The 17973-nt window shown below is 43.9% G+C and overlaps 1 protein-coding gene across 1 annotated transcript in view; it reads left to right on the top strand.

Annotated features, from left to right (window-relative positions):
* Nucleotides 1–6607: 6607 nt before the first annotated feature.
* Nucleotides 6608–17973, top strand: part of dner (delta/notch-like EGF repeat containing) — a gene marked incomplete at its 5' end in the record, with an annotated part of 60583 nt that continues 49217 nt past the window's right edge. The window contains one exon of the mRNA XM_042339231.1: nt 6608–6748. Within this exon, the coding sequence (XP_042195165.1) occupies nt 6608–6748 (141 nt within the window). The remainder of the gene's footprint in view (nt 6749–17973) is intronic.

Raw genomic sequence — 17973 nt, 5'->3', positions numbered from 1 at the left:
TATGACTCAATACCTGATGATTTGTGGAACACTTTCATTCGTAAAAGTATTAATAATAATAATCTTTGCATTTGATATAGCGCTTTTCACGTCGGGAGGACGTCCCAAAGCCCTTCACAGAATAGACAGTAAAGTGAGTTGACTGTATATTTGTGGGCGAACGCAGCAGCCAATTGCGCACAGCAGTGTCCCACAAACAGTCATGGATTGAAAATGACCAATTTATTATTGTTTTGATTTTTGGAGGGATTATTATTTATGATTATTATTAATGCCCTCTTTTTGCATGTATACTTTTTTACTTTTTTAAAATACTTTTTTAAAATGGCCTACACTTAGTTCTTAACCATCTGAGTTTCTGACTTATTTGCAGCCATACGACTGCACTCCACAAACTAGTATCCTGGCTGTTATGCACAGTGTACTGTACGACTTCAAGTAGGTCAGAGCTGCCATCTTGAACTATAGTTCTAAATGAGACCAGTGCAATCAGGAAGAGTAAAGTGATTTATATTGATCATTATTTTTGCTTGCAGTGTTGCTTTCTGCACTGATTTCCTCTAATATTTGTGCTGTGGATAAAGATTAACTGCATTGTTTTATGTGCAAAATTGTCCCCCTGAAGTTTCATACTATTCTCAGAACTTAGTTTTTGCATGGAGGATCTCAGTATTTCAGCCCTGCATACAGATTCCACTTAAAAAGCGAATTGATGCTGCATAGCAATCTTGAAATAGCTTCCCGTGAACCTTAACACTACATTTTGCATGATCAAAAAGCGAATGAAATGGTTAAGTTGCTGAAATTAGATTTTTTTTATACTGTATTTAAAAAAAGGATTATGTAATTTTTGCATTTGATACAGCTCTTTAACACGTCTTAAAGATGTCTCAAAGCGCTTCACTTTGACGTGAATTGACTGTATATTTTGTGGGCAAAATGCAGCAGCTAATTGCACACAGCAGTGCCCCACAAACAGTCGTGGATTGAGGGACCAAATTTTTATTTTTTTTGAACTTGAAGGATATATTACCCCTGTCAAAGCAATCCGCCAATCGACCAACAACCGGGTTCCTACTTCCTGTTAGGTAAACAGAGGAGTGTGGAGTAAGGAAACTTGTCCAACGTATCGCCCTGCTGGAAATCAAACCCAGGTCCTCTCGTTGGGACGTCCATCCGGCATGAAAGGTGCTATACAAATGTAATCTTGTTGTTTGCAAGGCGAGTGCTCTAACCACTAAGCTTCAGGCCTCCACAATAGTCCTATATGAGTTCCAAGTCGATGAGATGATAAAGCACTATATCAAATACGCACAGCAGAGTCCCACAAACAATCATAAATTATAGGATTGAGTGACCAATTTTTTTTGACCAAATTCGTGGTGTTGGGTGCAGAATCCTATCATTGCAATGTAGTGATGATCTACATCATAAGTTACAACCTGACTTTATTTGTTAAAAAAGACACACTCCTACAGTGCTTGTCTAACCTTGTTTCAGTGTTTCCCACAAGACAGCGACAAAAGAGTTTGGTTCAGCCCATTTAACCCAGCAATTTTAACAATTCAGTTACAGAACAGGTTGCAATGTCACTGGATTGTATTATATATAAAAATGTATAGTATAAACTGCCTTTATTGTTTCTTTTAAGTGAGTGAAATTGAACCGGGAACTTGGTTAAGTACAATGTGGGGAGGTTTGTGCTGAATTTTGAGTGAATTTTAATTCATGTGATACTCAACCAAATGGTGCACAGAGGGAATTAAAATGAAAAGAAATCTTCACAATCTCATTGTAAGAATGTTCATCTTGCAGGTGCCGGAAAACAAGAGTAAAGTTGTACCCACTGAAGTTTGGTTCTTTGGTATTACTAGGAGATTAAATAGGGTATTTAATAATAGTCCTTGCATTTGGTATAGTGCCTTATCATTTGGAAGGGTATCTCAAAGTGCTTCACAGGATTTACTGTGAAATCGAGTGTCTGTACATGTAGGCATACATGGCAGCTCAATTGCACACAGCAATGTCCCACAAAGAGCCATGAAACAAATGACCAATCGTTTTTATACAGAGGATTGTTGGCTAGGGCACCAGGAGAAACTCCTTTCATTTTTCTAATAATGCCATGGGATCTTTAACATTCACCTGAACAGGCAGAAGGGATCCGGAGAACAGGACCTCCAACAATGCAACACACCCCAAGCACTGTTTTAACGTGTCAGCTTGAACCCACAATCTTCTAACTCGAGGGAAAGTACTATAAATATTCTTTTGTAGAAGGGAGGTGCTCTGACCTCCAATCGTCCTCCACGTATTGGCTATTCTTACATTTGATGCAGTGCCTGTAATGTCAACGTCACAAAGCGCTTCACACACACTGTCTGTAAAGTTTAGCGACTAGGTAATTGTAGGCAAATTTGCATGCAGAAATGCCCCACACATAGCCATGAAATGAATAACTAATTTATCTGGTGGTTAAATTATTAGTAGTTCCTTCTCTTGTTGAATAGTGCAATGGGATCTTTAACCTTAAGCTGAACGGGAAGATATTAAATGTCTCCTAAAGGCAGGACTGTCAATAATGCTGGTTTGCCCCAGCACTGGAGTGTTAGTATAGACTGAGCTCAAAGTCCCAGAGTGGGGCTTGAACCCACAGCCCTCTATCATGGAGGAAGAACGTTACAAACTGAAGCAGGCTAACATGTTGCAGTTTGAACGAGAATATTGACAAATTTATCTTCTGTCACAAAAAACAATTAAAAGGAGATTAAATCTCACAAATAAAATTAAAAAGGAACTGTAATCCTTGATGCGGCATTTTAAAACTGATCTTGTTAAAATGTTACCACTACATTTAACACTCCAGTGTATAACATTTTTCCACAAAAATGCAGTTATTGTCACAAATCCAATGTTGTTGGGTACCAACTCTAGCGATTGCTATCAGAGAAAAGAAAAATGATCCTTAAGCCTCGTATAGGCTTTTGCAGGTATTCATGCGGAGTGGGAATAGTCTGTGGCTATTTTTAAATAGCAACACCTCTTGTAGCTGAAGGAAAGTTGAAATACATTGAACAGCATTGTGACTGCGCAGCAAAAGGTGACCTTTCTTTCACAGTTTATACTTGCTGCTGGATCTGAAACACCAGCTGCACAGCTCTCAAACTGCAGTGTATCTTGTGACAACTAATGGACTGATAGAAATTATGATAAACGACTCAAATTCATCTGCAAAGTTACCCCACACTCGCATAATTTCCTCTAATCTTTCTCCCATTAATAAACCTGGCCTAAAAATAGCTACTTGTATAATCCTCTTAATTAACCGTAAACAGGTTGGTGCTTTTTTTTATCAGGCACAGTTTATATTATCTTGGTTGCTATCTAAAAGCCTGTTTAACCGCTGGCAATAACACTGACCTAGGATTGAAGGAAACCATAAATTCTGCAGTAAGATATATTGGGAAAATAATAAATACAAGAGCATGAATTCAAAGCCATTTCTTCTGAGTCTGCATGATTGATTATAGCATTGAAGTGCTTCACCACCACATTTCCATGTATCCATCTGAGCCTCTTCCCCCTATATTCCTGTCCTATGGTGCTTTCAGGTAGAAGGCAAGAGAGCTCAAGGTTGTGAGAGCAACTATTCACATAAATTTACATTATTTACAATCACCCACAGAATCATCAATCCACTTCACAGCCCATCATGTGAAGCGCTTTGAGACAACAACAAAATTACATTTGTAAAGCGCCTTTCACATCGGGAGGATGTCCCAAGGTGCTGGACAGACAGAGTTTTGGACCTGAACTGAGGGTCTTGAGGTGGGTCTTGAAAATGGTGAGATGGAGGGACTGTGCGATGGAGTTACAGAGGGTGGGTGCAGCGTGGCAGAAGGCCCGCCCGCCAATAGTGGGATGAGTGAGACGGGGGACGTGAAGCAGGCCAGAGCCCGCTGAGCGAGGTGAGAGAACAGGATGGTAGGGGGTTAGGAAGTCGCAGAGGTAGGGGGGAGCAAGACCATGGAGGGATTTGAAGGTGAGGACCAGGATCTTGAACTATCCTCTGTGTGATGGGAAGCCAGTGGAGTTGGGCAAGGATGGGGATGATAGGATCACAGAGCCTAATGCGGGAGAGGACATGGGCTGCAGAGTTTTGGATGATCTGCAGCCTGTGGAGGGAGGAGTTGGGGAGGCCGACAAGCAGTGAGTTTGCATAGTCGAGCCTCATTGTAATGAAGGAGCGTATGAGGGTTTCGGTGGCCTGTGGTGTGAGACAGTGTTGGAGCCGGATGATGTTGCGGAGGTGGGGGAAGGCAGAGCGGGGAATGGCGCGAATGTGGGGTAGAAAGGATAGTTGAAGGTCATACAAGACCCCAAGGTTCCGGACTGGCTTAGCAAGGTTGAATGTGCAACCATGGATGGTGTCCGCAATGTCTCGATGAAATGATAAGGTTTGATACAAATGCAAGTATTATTGTTATAAAGGTTATTAGAAACCAGGAAGTTGGACTCGTAAGAAACTACTGCACTGCAAAGACAGAAGGGTGGATGTTGGGAAAGGATGAGTTAAAATGGGACAAAAGGGCCTTCTTGAGTCGCACCTGGCTTGTGATGGTTTCCTGTAAGTGTCTCTTATTCCCTGTGAAGGCTTTGCAAATTGATTTCCCTGCTGGAGCAAATCCCTCATCAGATTTGAATGAGAGAAGCAGTGCAGCCTGTCCCAGTTCCCAATTGCTCAAAAGGAGGCAGAAATTTTGTTTGAGTTTCACCCACAAAACACGCAGTCAATCCACTTTACATTATATTGCGTGAAGCGCTTTGAGATGTCTCAACTGCGTGAGCTATAATAATTCCAAGGATTATTATTAAATGCTACCTAAAAAATGTATTAAATTTGACTGGGAAGGAGGGGGGTGGGGGCTGGATGTTAATAAAATAATTCTCTAGAGAGGTGGTGTCACTGTAGTTTGCGTTTTCTAATTAAAAACAAATAAGGCACCATTCCCTTCACTGACAGATGGTTGTGCAAGAGATTTTTTAATTGGCTAATTAAATTTCACCAATTTATTTAGCCAATTATAGCTAATTATATTTTTTATAACTGAAAACTCTAATGGCTCACGCAGATCCCTTTAATCTGGATTAGTTACAAGCAGAACAACTAGTGCATTCAGTTGATCCCAGACACTGCCCTGCCTGAAGAGTGCTATATAAATGCAAGTTGTTATTGTTGTCGATCCACCACCCAGCCCAGATCTCTGTCTTGCCCCTTTTAGCCCATCATCCGAGACTCCCTCCATCCGCTTTGTCTTTTGTAGCTGACAAAGGCTGCTCAGCACCACAAGAGGTCAGAATTCACCCACCCCAACCCCCCCCAAAAACCCGGCATCCATACATACACACAAAAAGTGGGGGCTGCTTTGGTGCTGGAAGAGAACGGGCAGAGTGTTGCACAATTATTCACCAACCCTATCTATTTCACCTTAAAACCTGGCACAGAAAAACACAACGCTTTCGTAGAAACTCGGTTACAAATGGTGACTTCACAATCATTGTGGTGCAAATATGGAATAAATGTCTCACACACACTCACACACCCAACCAACACACACACCCAACCAACACACACCCAACCAACACACACACCCACCAACACACACACCCACCAACACACACACCCACCAACACACACCCACCAACACACACCCACCAACACACACCCACCAACACACACACCCACCAACACACACCCACCAACACACACACCCAACCAACACACACACCCAACCAACACACACCCAACCAACACACACACCCACCAACACACACACCCACCAACACACACACCCACCAACACACACACCCACCAACACACACACCCACCAACACATACCCACCAACACACACCCAACCAACACACATACCCACCAACACACATACCCACCAACATACACCCAACCAACACACATACCCACCAACACACATACCCTCCAACACACACCCAACCAACACACACACTCACACATTCCCCTTTATTGCCTGCACCTCCCTTGTTAATACCGACCATTATCAGATCATGTGCAATTACTGGGAATAAAGGGAATAACGAGATGGATGAACCCATGTGCCAGAAATTCTGACATCAAACGGACTGTCCTTCCCGACGTGTTCCCACCACAACCCCTTTTGACTCAGTTCGTGAATTCCCTGCAGTTTTGGGGGCAGTCAAACGGTGAGGGGCAGTGACTGAGGCTGAGAGCAGCACTGGGTGGAAGGGAAAGGAAAGGAAAGGAAGAAGGAGGGAGAGAGAGAGAAGGGCTGATCCAAGGACGACTCGAGAGAGAGAGAGAGAGAGAGAGAGAGAGAAAAAAAAGCCTTTCGTCACCTGTCGTCACTGGGTACCGAGTTGCTCTGTGTGTGTGTGAGTGAGAGAGAGAGAGATCAGTGCAGTTATACCCCACACACACACATACACACACACACAACGCTCAGCAGCTGCAAAGCGAGAGGCAGCAGCATGGGATCTGCCCCCAATCTCTTGCGCCTGATGGGCGCCCTGTCCCTGTCCCTGTCCCTGGTCCTGTCCCTGTCCCTGGTCCTGTCCCTGTCCCTGTCCCTGGTCCGTGCTGACCCGGGCCAGAGCCAGTCCTGCCTGACCAATGCAACTTGCTTAACTTCCGAAGGAGAGACCGAGGCGTATAACTGCACCTGCTGTCCTGGGTACACAGGGCGGCACTGCCAGGTGAGGAGGGGGAGGGATGGGGATGGGGAGAGGATGGGGAGGGGATGGGGTGGGGATGGGATGGGGAGAGGATGGGATGGGGAGAGGATGGGGTGGGGATGGGATGGGGAGAGGATGGGGTGGGGAGGGGATGGGATGGGGAGAGGATGGGGTGGGGATGGGGATGGGTGGGGATGGGATGGGGAGAGGATGGGGTGGGGAGGGGATGGGATGGGGAGAGGATGGGGATGGGGTGGGGAGAGGATGGGATGGGGAGAGGATGGGGAGGGGATGGGGATGGGGTGGGGATGGGATGGGGAGAGGATGGGGTGGGGATGGGGGATGGGGTGGGGATGGGGATGGGGAGAGGATGGGGTGGGGAGAGGATGGGATGGGGAGGGATGGGATGGGGAGAGGATGGGGAGGGGATGGGGAAGGATGGGATGGGGTGGGGATGGGGTGGGGATGGGGAGGGGGAGGGGATGGGTGGGATGGGGATGGGGATGGGGTGGGGATGGGGAGGGGGTTTTATTACCGCTGCTCGGGCTCAGATCTGGGGGTTTGGTCTCCGGTGTGAAAGGGTCTCCGCAGATTCATTATTAAAATGGTTCTCTCTTTTTTTTTGAAAATGAATGAATTATTTCATTATTTCATTTTTTTATATATATATATGAAAAAAATCTGTTTCTGGAGCAGAGGCTGTGGGTGGGGTGTGGGGTGTCGGGGGGTGTGGGGGGGGGGGGTCGGGGTGGGGTGTGGTGGTGGGGGTCTGTGCTCGTGTCTTGTCCATTTCATTGCAAAGCAACCAACCGTATTTGTAAAAGCTATTTCTGGGTAAAGTAACTGTTTGTATCTATATATATATATGGGTGTGTGCATACATATGGGTGTGTGTGTATATACATGTGGGTGTGTGTATATATATGGGTGTATATATATCTATATAGGGTGTGTATATATATATGGGTGTGCATATAGGGTGTATATATATATGGGTGTGTATATAGGGTGTGTGTATATATATATATGGGTGTGTATATAGGGTGTGTATATGTATATGGGTGTATATAGGGTGTATATATATATAATGCCCTGATTTGTTTCAGATTGTACAGTAATGCTCTGTGCAGTGTTTGTTGGAGGCGATGCACACAGACAGAAATAGACTGTTACCAATTAGGCTGTACGACTTATTTTGGGTGAGATCAGCTCTTTTTTTAAAAAAGGACTATCCACCCCCTCTTCTCTCTCTCTCTCTTTACCCCCTCTTCCCCCTTCTCTCTCTTCATCCCGTTCTCCCCCTCCTCTCTCTTCCCCTCCTCTCTCTCCATCCCCTCCTGTCGCTCTCTCTCCACCCCCTCCTCTCTCTCTCCACCCCCTCTCCCCCTCCTCTCTCTCTCTCCACCCCCTCTCCCCTTCCTCTCTCTTCCCCCTCCTCCTCTCTCTCCACCCCCTCTCCCCCTCCTCCTCTTTCTCTCCACCCCCAATCCCTCTCTCCCCTCCTTCGCTCCCTCCTCCACCTTCTATCTCTCCCCCTCCCCTTTATACAAGGACGTTCAAATCTCAATCACACACAGACAAATCATTCCAATATTATTTGGTGCCTCTTGTCCAAATTATTCGCCACTGTCGCTCCAAAAAAAACAAGCAATCGCCCCTTAAACTCGCTGACTTCAACTGTTAAAAAAATTGCCTCTTTCTACCATGAGAAAGAAACACTGGCTGAGATGTAGGCACAGTCCCAGAGCCAGTTTAGGGACATGTGGGTGTTGTGATTAGCTGCTGCTGTACCATCTTTGAAGGGGATGTGAACCTGGCAGGTTTCCCACACTGCGCCTGTATTAACCGGACTCCCGGACACTGGGTGGACACCGGCTAAAGCCAATCAGCTGAAATTGCCCCTCCAGATTGTCCCATTAAATCCTTTAACAATCAATCACCCCCGTGTGTGGGTGGGTGTGTGATTGGGTGGGGGGGGCGGGGGGTGCGGTAGATTTGGTTTCAGCTGTCACCCAATCCGAAATATCAATAGATATTGTTTTATGTGTGTGTGTGTATATACATATATATATAAAACTCCAATGATGTGCCTGTTTTGGAAATATTGTATTAGCAAAACAAAGCCAGGAGGCAAGATCAGAAATAAAGGTACTATTTGCTGAGATTGTGACATTGACTATGAGAATGCAAGGAGATATTGTACAGAGTACTGCAGTCTTCCTGCTCTCGGCTGGGCTGTGACGCCTCTGTGCTTCCCGTCACTGTTAGATCTCATCGCTCACTGCAGGTAAAGGTGACACAAGGCATGTGGTCCAGACTGTCTCCTGTCGTCTTTTTTTCCCTCTCTCTTTCTCTCTTCCTCCTCACCCCAACCCCCAGTAAAATAATAATAATCCTTGCATTTGATATAGTGCCTTGTCACATTGTCGAGATGTCTCACAGGATTTACTGTAAAGTGGTTTGACTGTGTATTTTGTGGGCGAAACATAGCAGCCAGTTATGCACACAGCAATGCCCCACAAATGCCCCACAAACAGCCATGGAGCGAGTGGCCAATTTTATTCGGGGGATTGTTCGCCAGGAAATTAAACCCTGTGATAACTCTCTGAACCAAAGAAGTAAGGCAGTGGATGTAGTGTGGAGCACAGCATGTATCTCCAGGTTCTCCTGTGCCGCTGATCTCTGGAATTTGGTGAAGAACAAGCCCAAATGTAGGCACTGTGAATGCCTCACTCTCTCCTTTTGGTTGTTTGACAATATGTAGATGCAAATTGGTGTAATGTAATGCATATTGGAGCCCTTTTCTTCACTACGTTTGTCTGTTATAAAGACTCGGCAAAGAGCAGCAGGATAAATAATTTTTGATAAAGCACCTCTCATGCCGAGCCAAGGAATGTCTCAAAAGCATTTCACACAATTTACTGCACAGTGCAGTAACTGAGGATTTTATAGGCAAAGGTACATTCAAATCCACTCTCCCATGACAGCAAAGATAAATTCCCTGAACTTCCTCATTCCTTTTGCACCGTTTCCCTTGTGTCTGGAGTGTTGGAGATTTACGGCTTAGAAAAATCCGACGTTTTATAATCGATTGAAGCTGCCCCAAAGTAAAATTTCTTCTTTTTCCAAACAACCTGCCTCGGAAAATTGTCTCCTCCTGCACTATGTTGGTGTTTCCATTTCCAACACCAGGCTTGCCTGTGGCCTCCAAGTGACATTGCCAATTCAGTGCCTGAAGCATCTGGGGAAGCAAACTGTGGCTGTGTCAGAACCATTACGGTCAACAGACAGATGAGACTTTCACGTCAACTGACCTAGTCTTCTGGTGAGACGTTAAACCGAGATCTACTTGTTCAGGTGAAAGTTAAAGATCTCATGGCACTACTCGAACACAGAAGGGAGTTTATTTCCAGTGTCTTGTCCCAACAAATCCTCCAAATAAAATTGGTCACTCGCTCCATGTGGCAAATTGCTATGTGCAAAAATAGTCAAACCACTTTACACTATATCCTGTGAAGCGTTTTGAGACGTCTTGACAATGTGGTAAGGTACTATAATCAAATGCGAGGATTATTATCGTTATAATCCTGTGGGGTGGGGTGGAATTCTAAACTCGGATCCTTTCCCAGGTCCCATATCCTAGAGGTGAAAGGACAGCATCTAAACCACTTTACCAGTAGCTTTGATGCATTACCTGCTTTCCTTTGCCATCTGCATTTCTGCCCTGACCCTTCAGAACTCCATTTCGCAGTCCATTCGCTTTGTTCCCTTCCTTGCCTCATTCAAGGACTGCCTCAAGAGCCCCCTCTTCAACTGCGCCCTCAGTCACATTCCTAACTCTGCCCTCCCTGCCCTTCATCCCTCCTGATCCTAATCCCCTGCTCAGGTCCAAATCCCTGACCACCTGACAAAGGCGCTATACAAATGTAATTTGTTGTTGTTAATCACAATGATCAATACTGAAAATTGACAGGAAAACCCAGATGGTTTGCTTCGCCACAGCAACCTTCATAATTACGACTGCACATTTTCATTTGCTGTGAGGTTTCCAGAGAAAAAGTCAGTGAATACATCTTGCGATTTTAACAATGCAACTCGCAGATCAGTAGATACAGTATCTACAAAAATATACAAGTGCTGTGTATCTACAAGCCTCTAGATGGTACTGTTTTTAACAATATTTTTTGCAGCTCTTTTTAAAAAAATATGGTCACTTAATCCATGACTGTTTGTGGGACGCTGTTGTACGCAATTGGTTGCCACGTTTCACCCACAAAATACAGTCAGTCCACTTTATAATGTATTCGGTGAAGAGTTTTGAGATGGCTCAACAAAATAATAAAGCGCTTTATCAAATCCAATCTGATATTATATGCACACAAAACAACGTGACAGGAAAAGATGTTGAGGGATGGGCACAGACTGCATGGCCCAGTGTTCAAAGCAGTTCCCCCCCCCCCATCCCCCCTGTATTGACGGGGGTCGAGTCAAAGAGAGGAAATCCTTGGATGTTCAACGTATCCCAAAGAGAAGGAGGGAAATTGACCTTGAGAGCAAGAGTCCAGCTCACTCAGCACTGAGCCCTAAATTCCTAAGAGCCCAAACAGCACCGAAGTGAGGGTGTAACATAGAGTGTGTTGAATTCCTCCTCCGTCAGAAGAATGATGTGACTTTCTTTACACGTGGTTGGGGAACTTCGGGGGCATTGACTATGTAACAGAAAGACATATTGAAGCCAATGCAAAGGGTCATGGCAAGGGCTCTGTCTAATTAGTTCCATTGTGTTTAAAGACTGTAGATATTTTATTGACCTTATAAAACTTGTATCTGCTGAGTAGGATCTTGAGGCAGGCCTTGAAGGAGGCAAGGAAGGGAACGGGAAGGGGTGGGTTGTCAGAGGCACTGGAAGTCCCCAGCCACATCAGCAAGGCTGTACTCCATACTGTAAAGTATGTTTGTAGGAAAATACGACATCCAATTTTACATCTGGCTTAAGGGGCTCAGCGGTTTACGTATAGAATGACCTGTTTCAGGGAGTAGAATAGGCTGAAATGTAATCGTTGGGTTCAGATTTTTATAGAATAACATCTCCAAGGGATGAGTTGCAGACTGGAATAGAATCGAGCAGATTGTTGGCACCTGGAAATGGTTACATGAAGGGCTCCGATGGTGCCTTAAACCATGAATAAAACCGTGATTTATAACTATTAAATGATCCCTGCATTTATAGTCCAGTATTACTTACCCCTGGTGTCTGTCGCTAACACAAGGATGAGGAGGACCTTGGTGGGGGTTTGAACATAGTTTGATGTGTGTGGCTACCAGGCGATATCTCATTATTACGTGCACATGGTCAGATGTAAGCCTGTCAGAATTTAGAGCATCGCCTCACAATGTTTGTAGTTCATGTGTTTGGCTGATGTCTGCACTGACACTGAGCACCAGTATCCTTGGTGCAATGGCATTTCAGAGACAGCGCAGATGGAAGTGGTGACCCACCTGACAGTCAATTGAGAAATGATCTGTTGCTTGTTGCTCAACTTGGCTTTGTATCAGTAGACGGCGTTTGCAATCTCGAACATAATAATCCTTGTGTTTGATGTAGCACCTTAACACGTTGTTGAGACGTCTCAAAGCGCTTCGCAGGATATACAGTAAAGTGAGTTGACTGTGTGTTTTGTGGGCGACACGGTGTGCAAATGGTGTTCATGGTGTGCGAATGAATGCCTGTTCGTAAATAACATAAACGGTTCCCGTGAAATAGAATGTGGATTAAGAGATGGAAATTGGTTATCGGTTCCTGATGTGCCGCCCGCCGTTCGTGAAAATGTACCCATGAGTGGGTGAAGCTCTTACCCGACATGGCAAATAGAGTATTGTTCTTTCCACTGTTGCCAAATCTGTAAGAATTGGTCTTTGTCAATCTGATTTAATATCTCAATAAAAAAAACTCAATGATTCTCTCTGAGATAATTCCCATTATATATAAATGTATATACTGATATAATACTGATAACTGTAAAAAAAATCTATGGAACGAGTTCCCTGGGCAGATGGTGAAAGCAGAAAGTGTCGATTCTTTCAAATGCAAATTAGATACATTTCTTTTAGGAATAATATTTGAGGATCCAGTATATGAGTAGTTCAGGATATGATGTGTGCATGCACTTGCCAGGATGGTGGAAGGCGAACTGGATGGACCTTGGTCCTTTTTTATTGTCCAGCATTTCCTATGTTCCTTTTAGCTCAACCCCTTAACGCTGGGTATCAGCTGTGCTGTGCTGCTCTCTTCCATGCTTTGGCCTGGGCAGTTGACTTGTATTGATTCTACAATCATTGGTAAATCCACTGACTTTAGTTGTGTGAGGTATAACGAAATTCTCCCATGTCCATGATCTGCTCGAAACCACGATCACAGCTTGCTCAGTCCAGTCCTATTCCCACTATACTATCACACCCTAATGGTCTTTTCCTGCCATCATTCTCTACTACCTTACATTATCTCGACCCATTCGCTGGAAATGAGCGTGTTAAACTCTCCGAGTGTTGAATTAATGGATGTTGCTGAAAGTGACTGGATCAGGAGATATGATAGTGATAACTGCGGCAATTAACCCATATAGTGCAAGTGCTGCCAGGGCGTGCAGGTGTAAAGGTCTCCACTTAGTTTAAAATGACTGTATTATTATTGTCACATTGAATACAGGCTGCGTTTAGGAGAGCGCAGAGACAAATTCAGCTTCGTTCTGACTGGAGTGTGGAATAATCCAGTCAAATGAGCTTTCCAAGTAGCTTGTGTTAGTGCGCTGGGAGCACTTGTGCAAACTCCAATCTGCCTGCAATTGGTGATGATGAACTGGGAAGCACATTTGTTGCAAATTTGTCAATGTTGATTGCAATCATGTTCAGGCAGTGCACCAGAGATCATGGTAGTAGTAATAATAATAATCCTTACATTTGTTATAGCACCTTATCACATCGTCGAGACGTCTCAAAGCGCTTCACAGAATATACTGCTATGTGATTTGACTGTATTTTGTGCGCAAAACACGGCAGCCAATTGCGTACATCAGTGTCCCACAAACAGTCATGGATTGAGTGACCAATTTTGTCTTATTATTTTATTTTATTTTTTTGGAGGGATTATTAACCCCTGGAAAAGCAATCCAGCAGTCGACTAACAACCGGGTTCCAACATATTGCTAGTTATACAGAGGGGTGTGGAGGAAGGAAACCTGCCAAAGGTTTAGCCCTGCCTGGAATCAAACCCAGATATGCTCGTTTACAAGGCGAATGCTCTAATCAATACTCCACAAAACAAATGAGGTGTTAAATCACTGTTCTGATCTTTAACAGCCATCAGAACATGCAGATGGGGCTTCAGTTTTGACGTGTCACCTGAGGGACAGCACCTCACACAATGCAGTCTGTACTCCCCCAGTACTGCACTGGAATGTCATCCTACAATGAGTTCAAAGTCTGAACTTTGAGCTTCAACCCTCAAGTTTTGAAGCCAGAGGTCAGAGAACTACCAGCTAAGCCAAACATAGCACTCGCCTACAAAACAGTCCGCACTTAACAATATATCCTGTGAAGTGCTTTGAAACCTCCTCCTGACATGAAAGATGCGATACCAAATGCAAGAATTATTATTACATCATTATTGTTATAACGTATCCTGTTTTGCTGTGTACCTCTAGGAGCAGAGGAGATGGTACTGGTTCAATCCCTAGCCTGCGCAAGTCTGAACAAACCTCACTGTGAGCTATATATTTTATATATATATTAACAAAAATGCAAAATCAAATAGTGGGAGGAGGAAGGTGCAGTTTGCAGGAAATGAGCACCTGGGAAATTCATGAATTGTAATCAGGATTCAACCCTCGGGATTTGGAATAATCACATTCAGCTCTGAAAATATCTGCTCCTCTCCACATGAGGAAGGACGTGTTAGGAACCCAGTATTTGTGTAAATGCAGGAGCTGTGGGGCTGAGCTTAATTTTTCTGTCCGTAGAGACAGATTAGTGCAATGATGAATCGAGATAAGAAGGCATCATCTTTGTCCTCTTTCCTTCCCCACACCTCCCCTTCCCCCACTCCTCAACCATTTGGTGCAGGATATGATTGACAGATCAATTTGCATCTTGTCTCTGGGTCCAGCATGTGCTTCTAAGGGGAGAATCTAGTTTGATTCCACCCTGACATTGAGTTCTGACAGAGAGGGGGATTGTTAGATGCATCCGGCCCAATCAGTCTCCCCGCGGATCAGAGAGTTGTCATGGGCACCAGAGATTCCTAGTGTGTCTGAACAGAGTGAAAGGAGAGCTTTAAGTTTGTGAAGATATACAGTTTTGTTCACGTTTCATCCATTAAACTATACAGTCAATTCACTTTACAGTATATCCTTGTGATAATAATCCTTGCATTGTAAAGCAAATCCTGTAAAGTGGACGTCTCAATGACTTGAAAAGGCGCTGCATCAAATGCAAAGCTTATTACTTATTATTAAGAATTTTTCCACAGTTCTGCCCAATCTTGAGTTTCAAGACAAACTTGTCTCACTGGTGAATAGTATTCAGTACTATAATAATAGAATAATCCTCAGAGGTTTCGGGGAGGGTGGGCTGGAGAGGGGGAGGCAGGTTAGAGGGACCGAGTGGATTTCTTTCTGAAGGAGATTGTCTCTCCTGCACAGAGACAATAGGCTGATTTGCTTTTGTTTGTGCTCCAAATTTCTATAGTTCTGGCAGGAATTTTGGAAGGAAAATGCATCAAATAGTAGAAAAAATAAGGCATAAGGCTAATCTGTGATAAATTTTAAAAATATCCCATTTTAATCGAAGCAGTTTTATCAAGTGGAATTACAGGGTCCTTTCTTTATTTGGCGGTGCTGGTTTCTAAGCAACAGCATCTCTACACTTGCCATATTGCTAAATCTTGGGTTGGGGGCGGGGGGAGAAGGGAGGAGGTTTAAGATTCATGTACAACAGAACGTGTGTGTGATAATAGTCTTTAAATAGATTGTTTTTAAGTACTTTCACTGTCGCAATTGAAATTTCATATTTTTGGAAAGTAAGGTTTATTACAGACTGAGTTCTGAATTTATAATAATAATTAATAATTAATGCTTTCATTTGATATAGAGCCTATCATGTCCACCCTCTCAAAACAGTGACTGCATTTGTCCAGAAATGCAGCAGGGGCAATTTACACACAGCGTTGCCTGTAAACATCCACAACCCATTTTTTTTCTGGGGGATTATTGGCCAGAACACCAGGAGAAACTCCATTCTCTTTCCAAGTAGACACATGGGATCTTTGTCATCCACCTGAACAGACAGACTGGACCTCAGTTGAATGTTTCAGCCAAAGAACGGCACCTCTGACAATGCAGCACATCCCCAGCACTGAACTGGAGAGAGTGCAAGGCTGGACTGTGAGCTCAAAGTCCCAATATGGGGTTCCAACCCAAAACTTTCTGACTTGGAAGTGTTAGTGCCACCCAATGAGCCAGCTCCAGCACTACAGAGAAAGGACCCGGAATCACACAGTCTAAGCTGACACTCCAATGCAGTCTTGGGGGGTGGTCAAATGCAAGGAATTATTAATATTAATAATTATTAATTTGACACTTTCCTAATTTGTCAGATTGTTGAGACTAAAGTTGAGACTAAACCCCACCTTAATTGGAGAGAGAGTCAATAAGGTATACAGAAGTTATTAGGATCAACTGGAGAGTTCAAGAGACACTTCAGAGAAATAAGATTGAAAAAAAATCGCTTGTTACAACACCTCAAGATGGAAAAAGATCTGAATTTAACAGAAACAACTGGTCCCACAGAGAGTGTGACCTAGATAGAGGAGAACTGAGAATTGATGGGCAAATCTGGTACCTAGCTATTTATTTCTGTCATTTGAATGATTTCCTTGTATCAAATCTTGAATGGACTTGATTCCTATTCTGTAATACTAAACATTATATGTGAATGGAAGTAGAAGCAGTAAAGGTTAATACTGTTCTTTAGAAGGACCTAATTCTGAGCTTCCTCTGAGCAATGATGCAACACAAGAGGTTGAGCCGCCGCGAATCTTGCAGGGAAATATCAAATGGTGCACAACTATGTGGTTATCAAAGACTGTGTTCAAACACTGAGTGTTGTTGATTGTCAGTGCCAAACCTCAGGATCGGCACCTGGCTCTTCAATTCTGCTTTTAACTCCTCAAAACGATTCCCTCGTTGAAACCTCATTGTGAGCTGAGTGCTCATTAACCCGTGGTTTGCCACAACACTGCTGTCTCTTGCATGCCCAAGTTGGAACGTGATGCGGGGTGTCTTCCTGCTGTCTTTACTGATCCCTAAAATCCCAACCTCTAGGCTCGGCCTCTCACACTGCATTGATGGCGCGCAATCGGAACTCCTCAAATTCAGTCTCTGTCTTTCGCAGCTGGTTCTGTTTAAAAGATGCGGGAAAACCTGCTTCCAAATGAATAACAAACAATAATCAATTTTACATTTGATACTTCGCCTTTCACATCGCAAGGACATTTCATATTGTTGCACAGGATTTCACTATAGACTGTGGTGACTGTATTTTGTAGGCAACCAATTAGTCCACGGCAATGTCCCAGAAAGAAGTGAAATTAACATTGAATTAAAAAATCATCTGCACTTTCTTAAATTTTGGGCAATAACTAGGCGTCCAGGCAGAGACTAGGTGGAATTTTGGGCCTCGGTGGAGACCACTGTAGAGTTGAAATCGTATCTGCCCAGGATTGATTGACTCCTGTTAGCTCAGTCAGTTGATGCCGTTTGTGTAGTGCTCGATGATGTTAGTCAGTATTTGAATGTGATATCTGCGTCTGTGTGATTCTGTAACAGTATGACAGCCTGTAGGGCTCCATGACGCTATGTGAAGTGCGCTGTGCAAATGCAGCCTACCTGTGCTACCTCTCCAGGACTGCGGACATTATAACCTGCATTTTGATGTCGGAAGCTGGAGTTACCCAACTCTGAGACACAGCAATGTCCCACAAACAGCCGTGAAGCGAAATTAAGATGTTCTGCACTTTCTTAAATGTTATAATAATCTTTGCAAATAATAAACCTTGCATTTGATATAGTGCCTCATTATGTCGTTGAGATGTCTCAAAGCGCTTCACAGAATATTCTGTAAAGTTGGAGCAGCGGTGTCAATATAAAGTGCGGCTTGTTAGATGGACGTTGGCAGTTCTGAACCCGCTGGTT

Source organism: Callorhinchus milii, unplaced genomic scaffold (assembly GCF_018977255.1).
Source record: "Callorhinchus milii isolate IMCB2004 unplaced genomic scaffold, IMCB_Cmil_1.0 Scaffold11, whole genome shotgun sequence".
NCBI classification, from domain to species: Eukaryota; Metazoa; Chordata; class Chondrichthyes; order Chimaeriformes; family Callorhinchidae; genus Callorhinchus; species Callorhinchus milii.
Note: the sequence above shows the minus strand (reverse complement) of the source record. Positions and strands in the feature narration are given on the sequence as shown.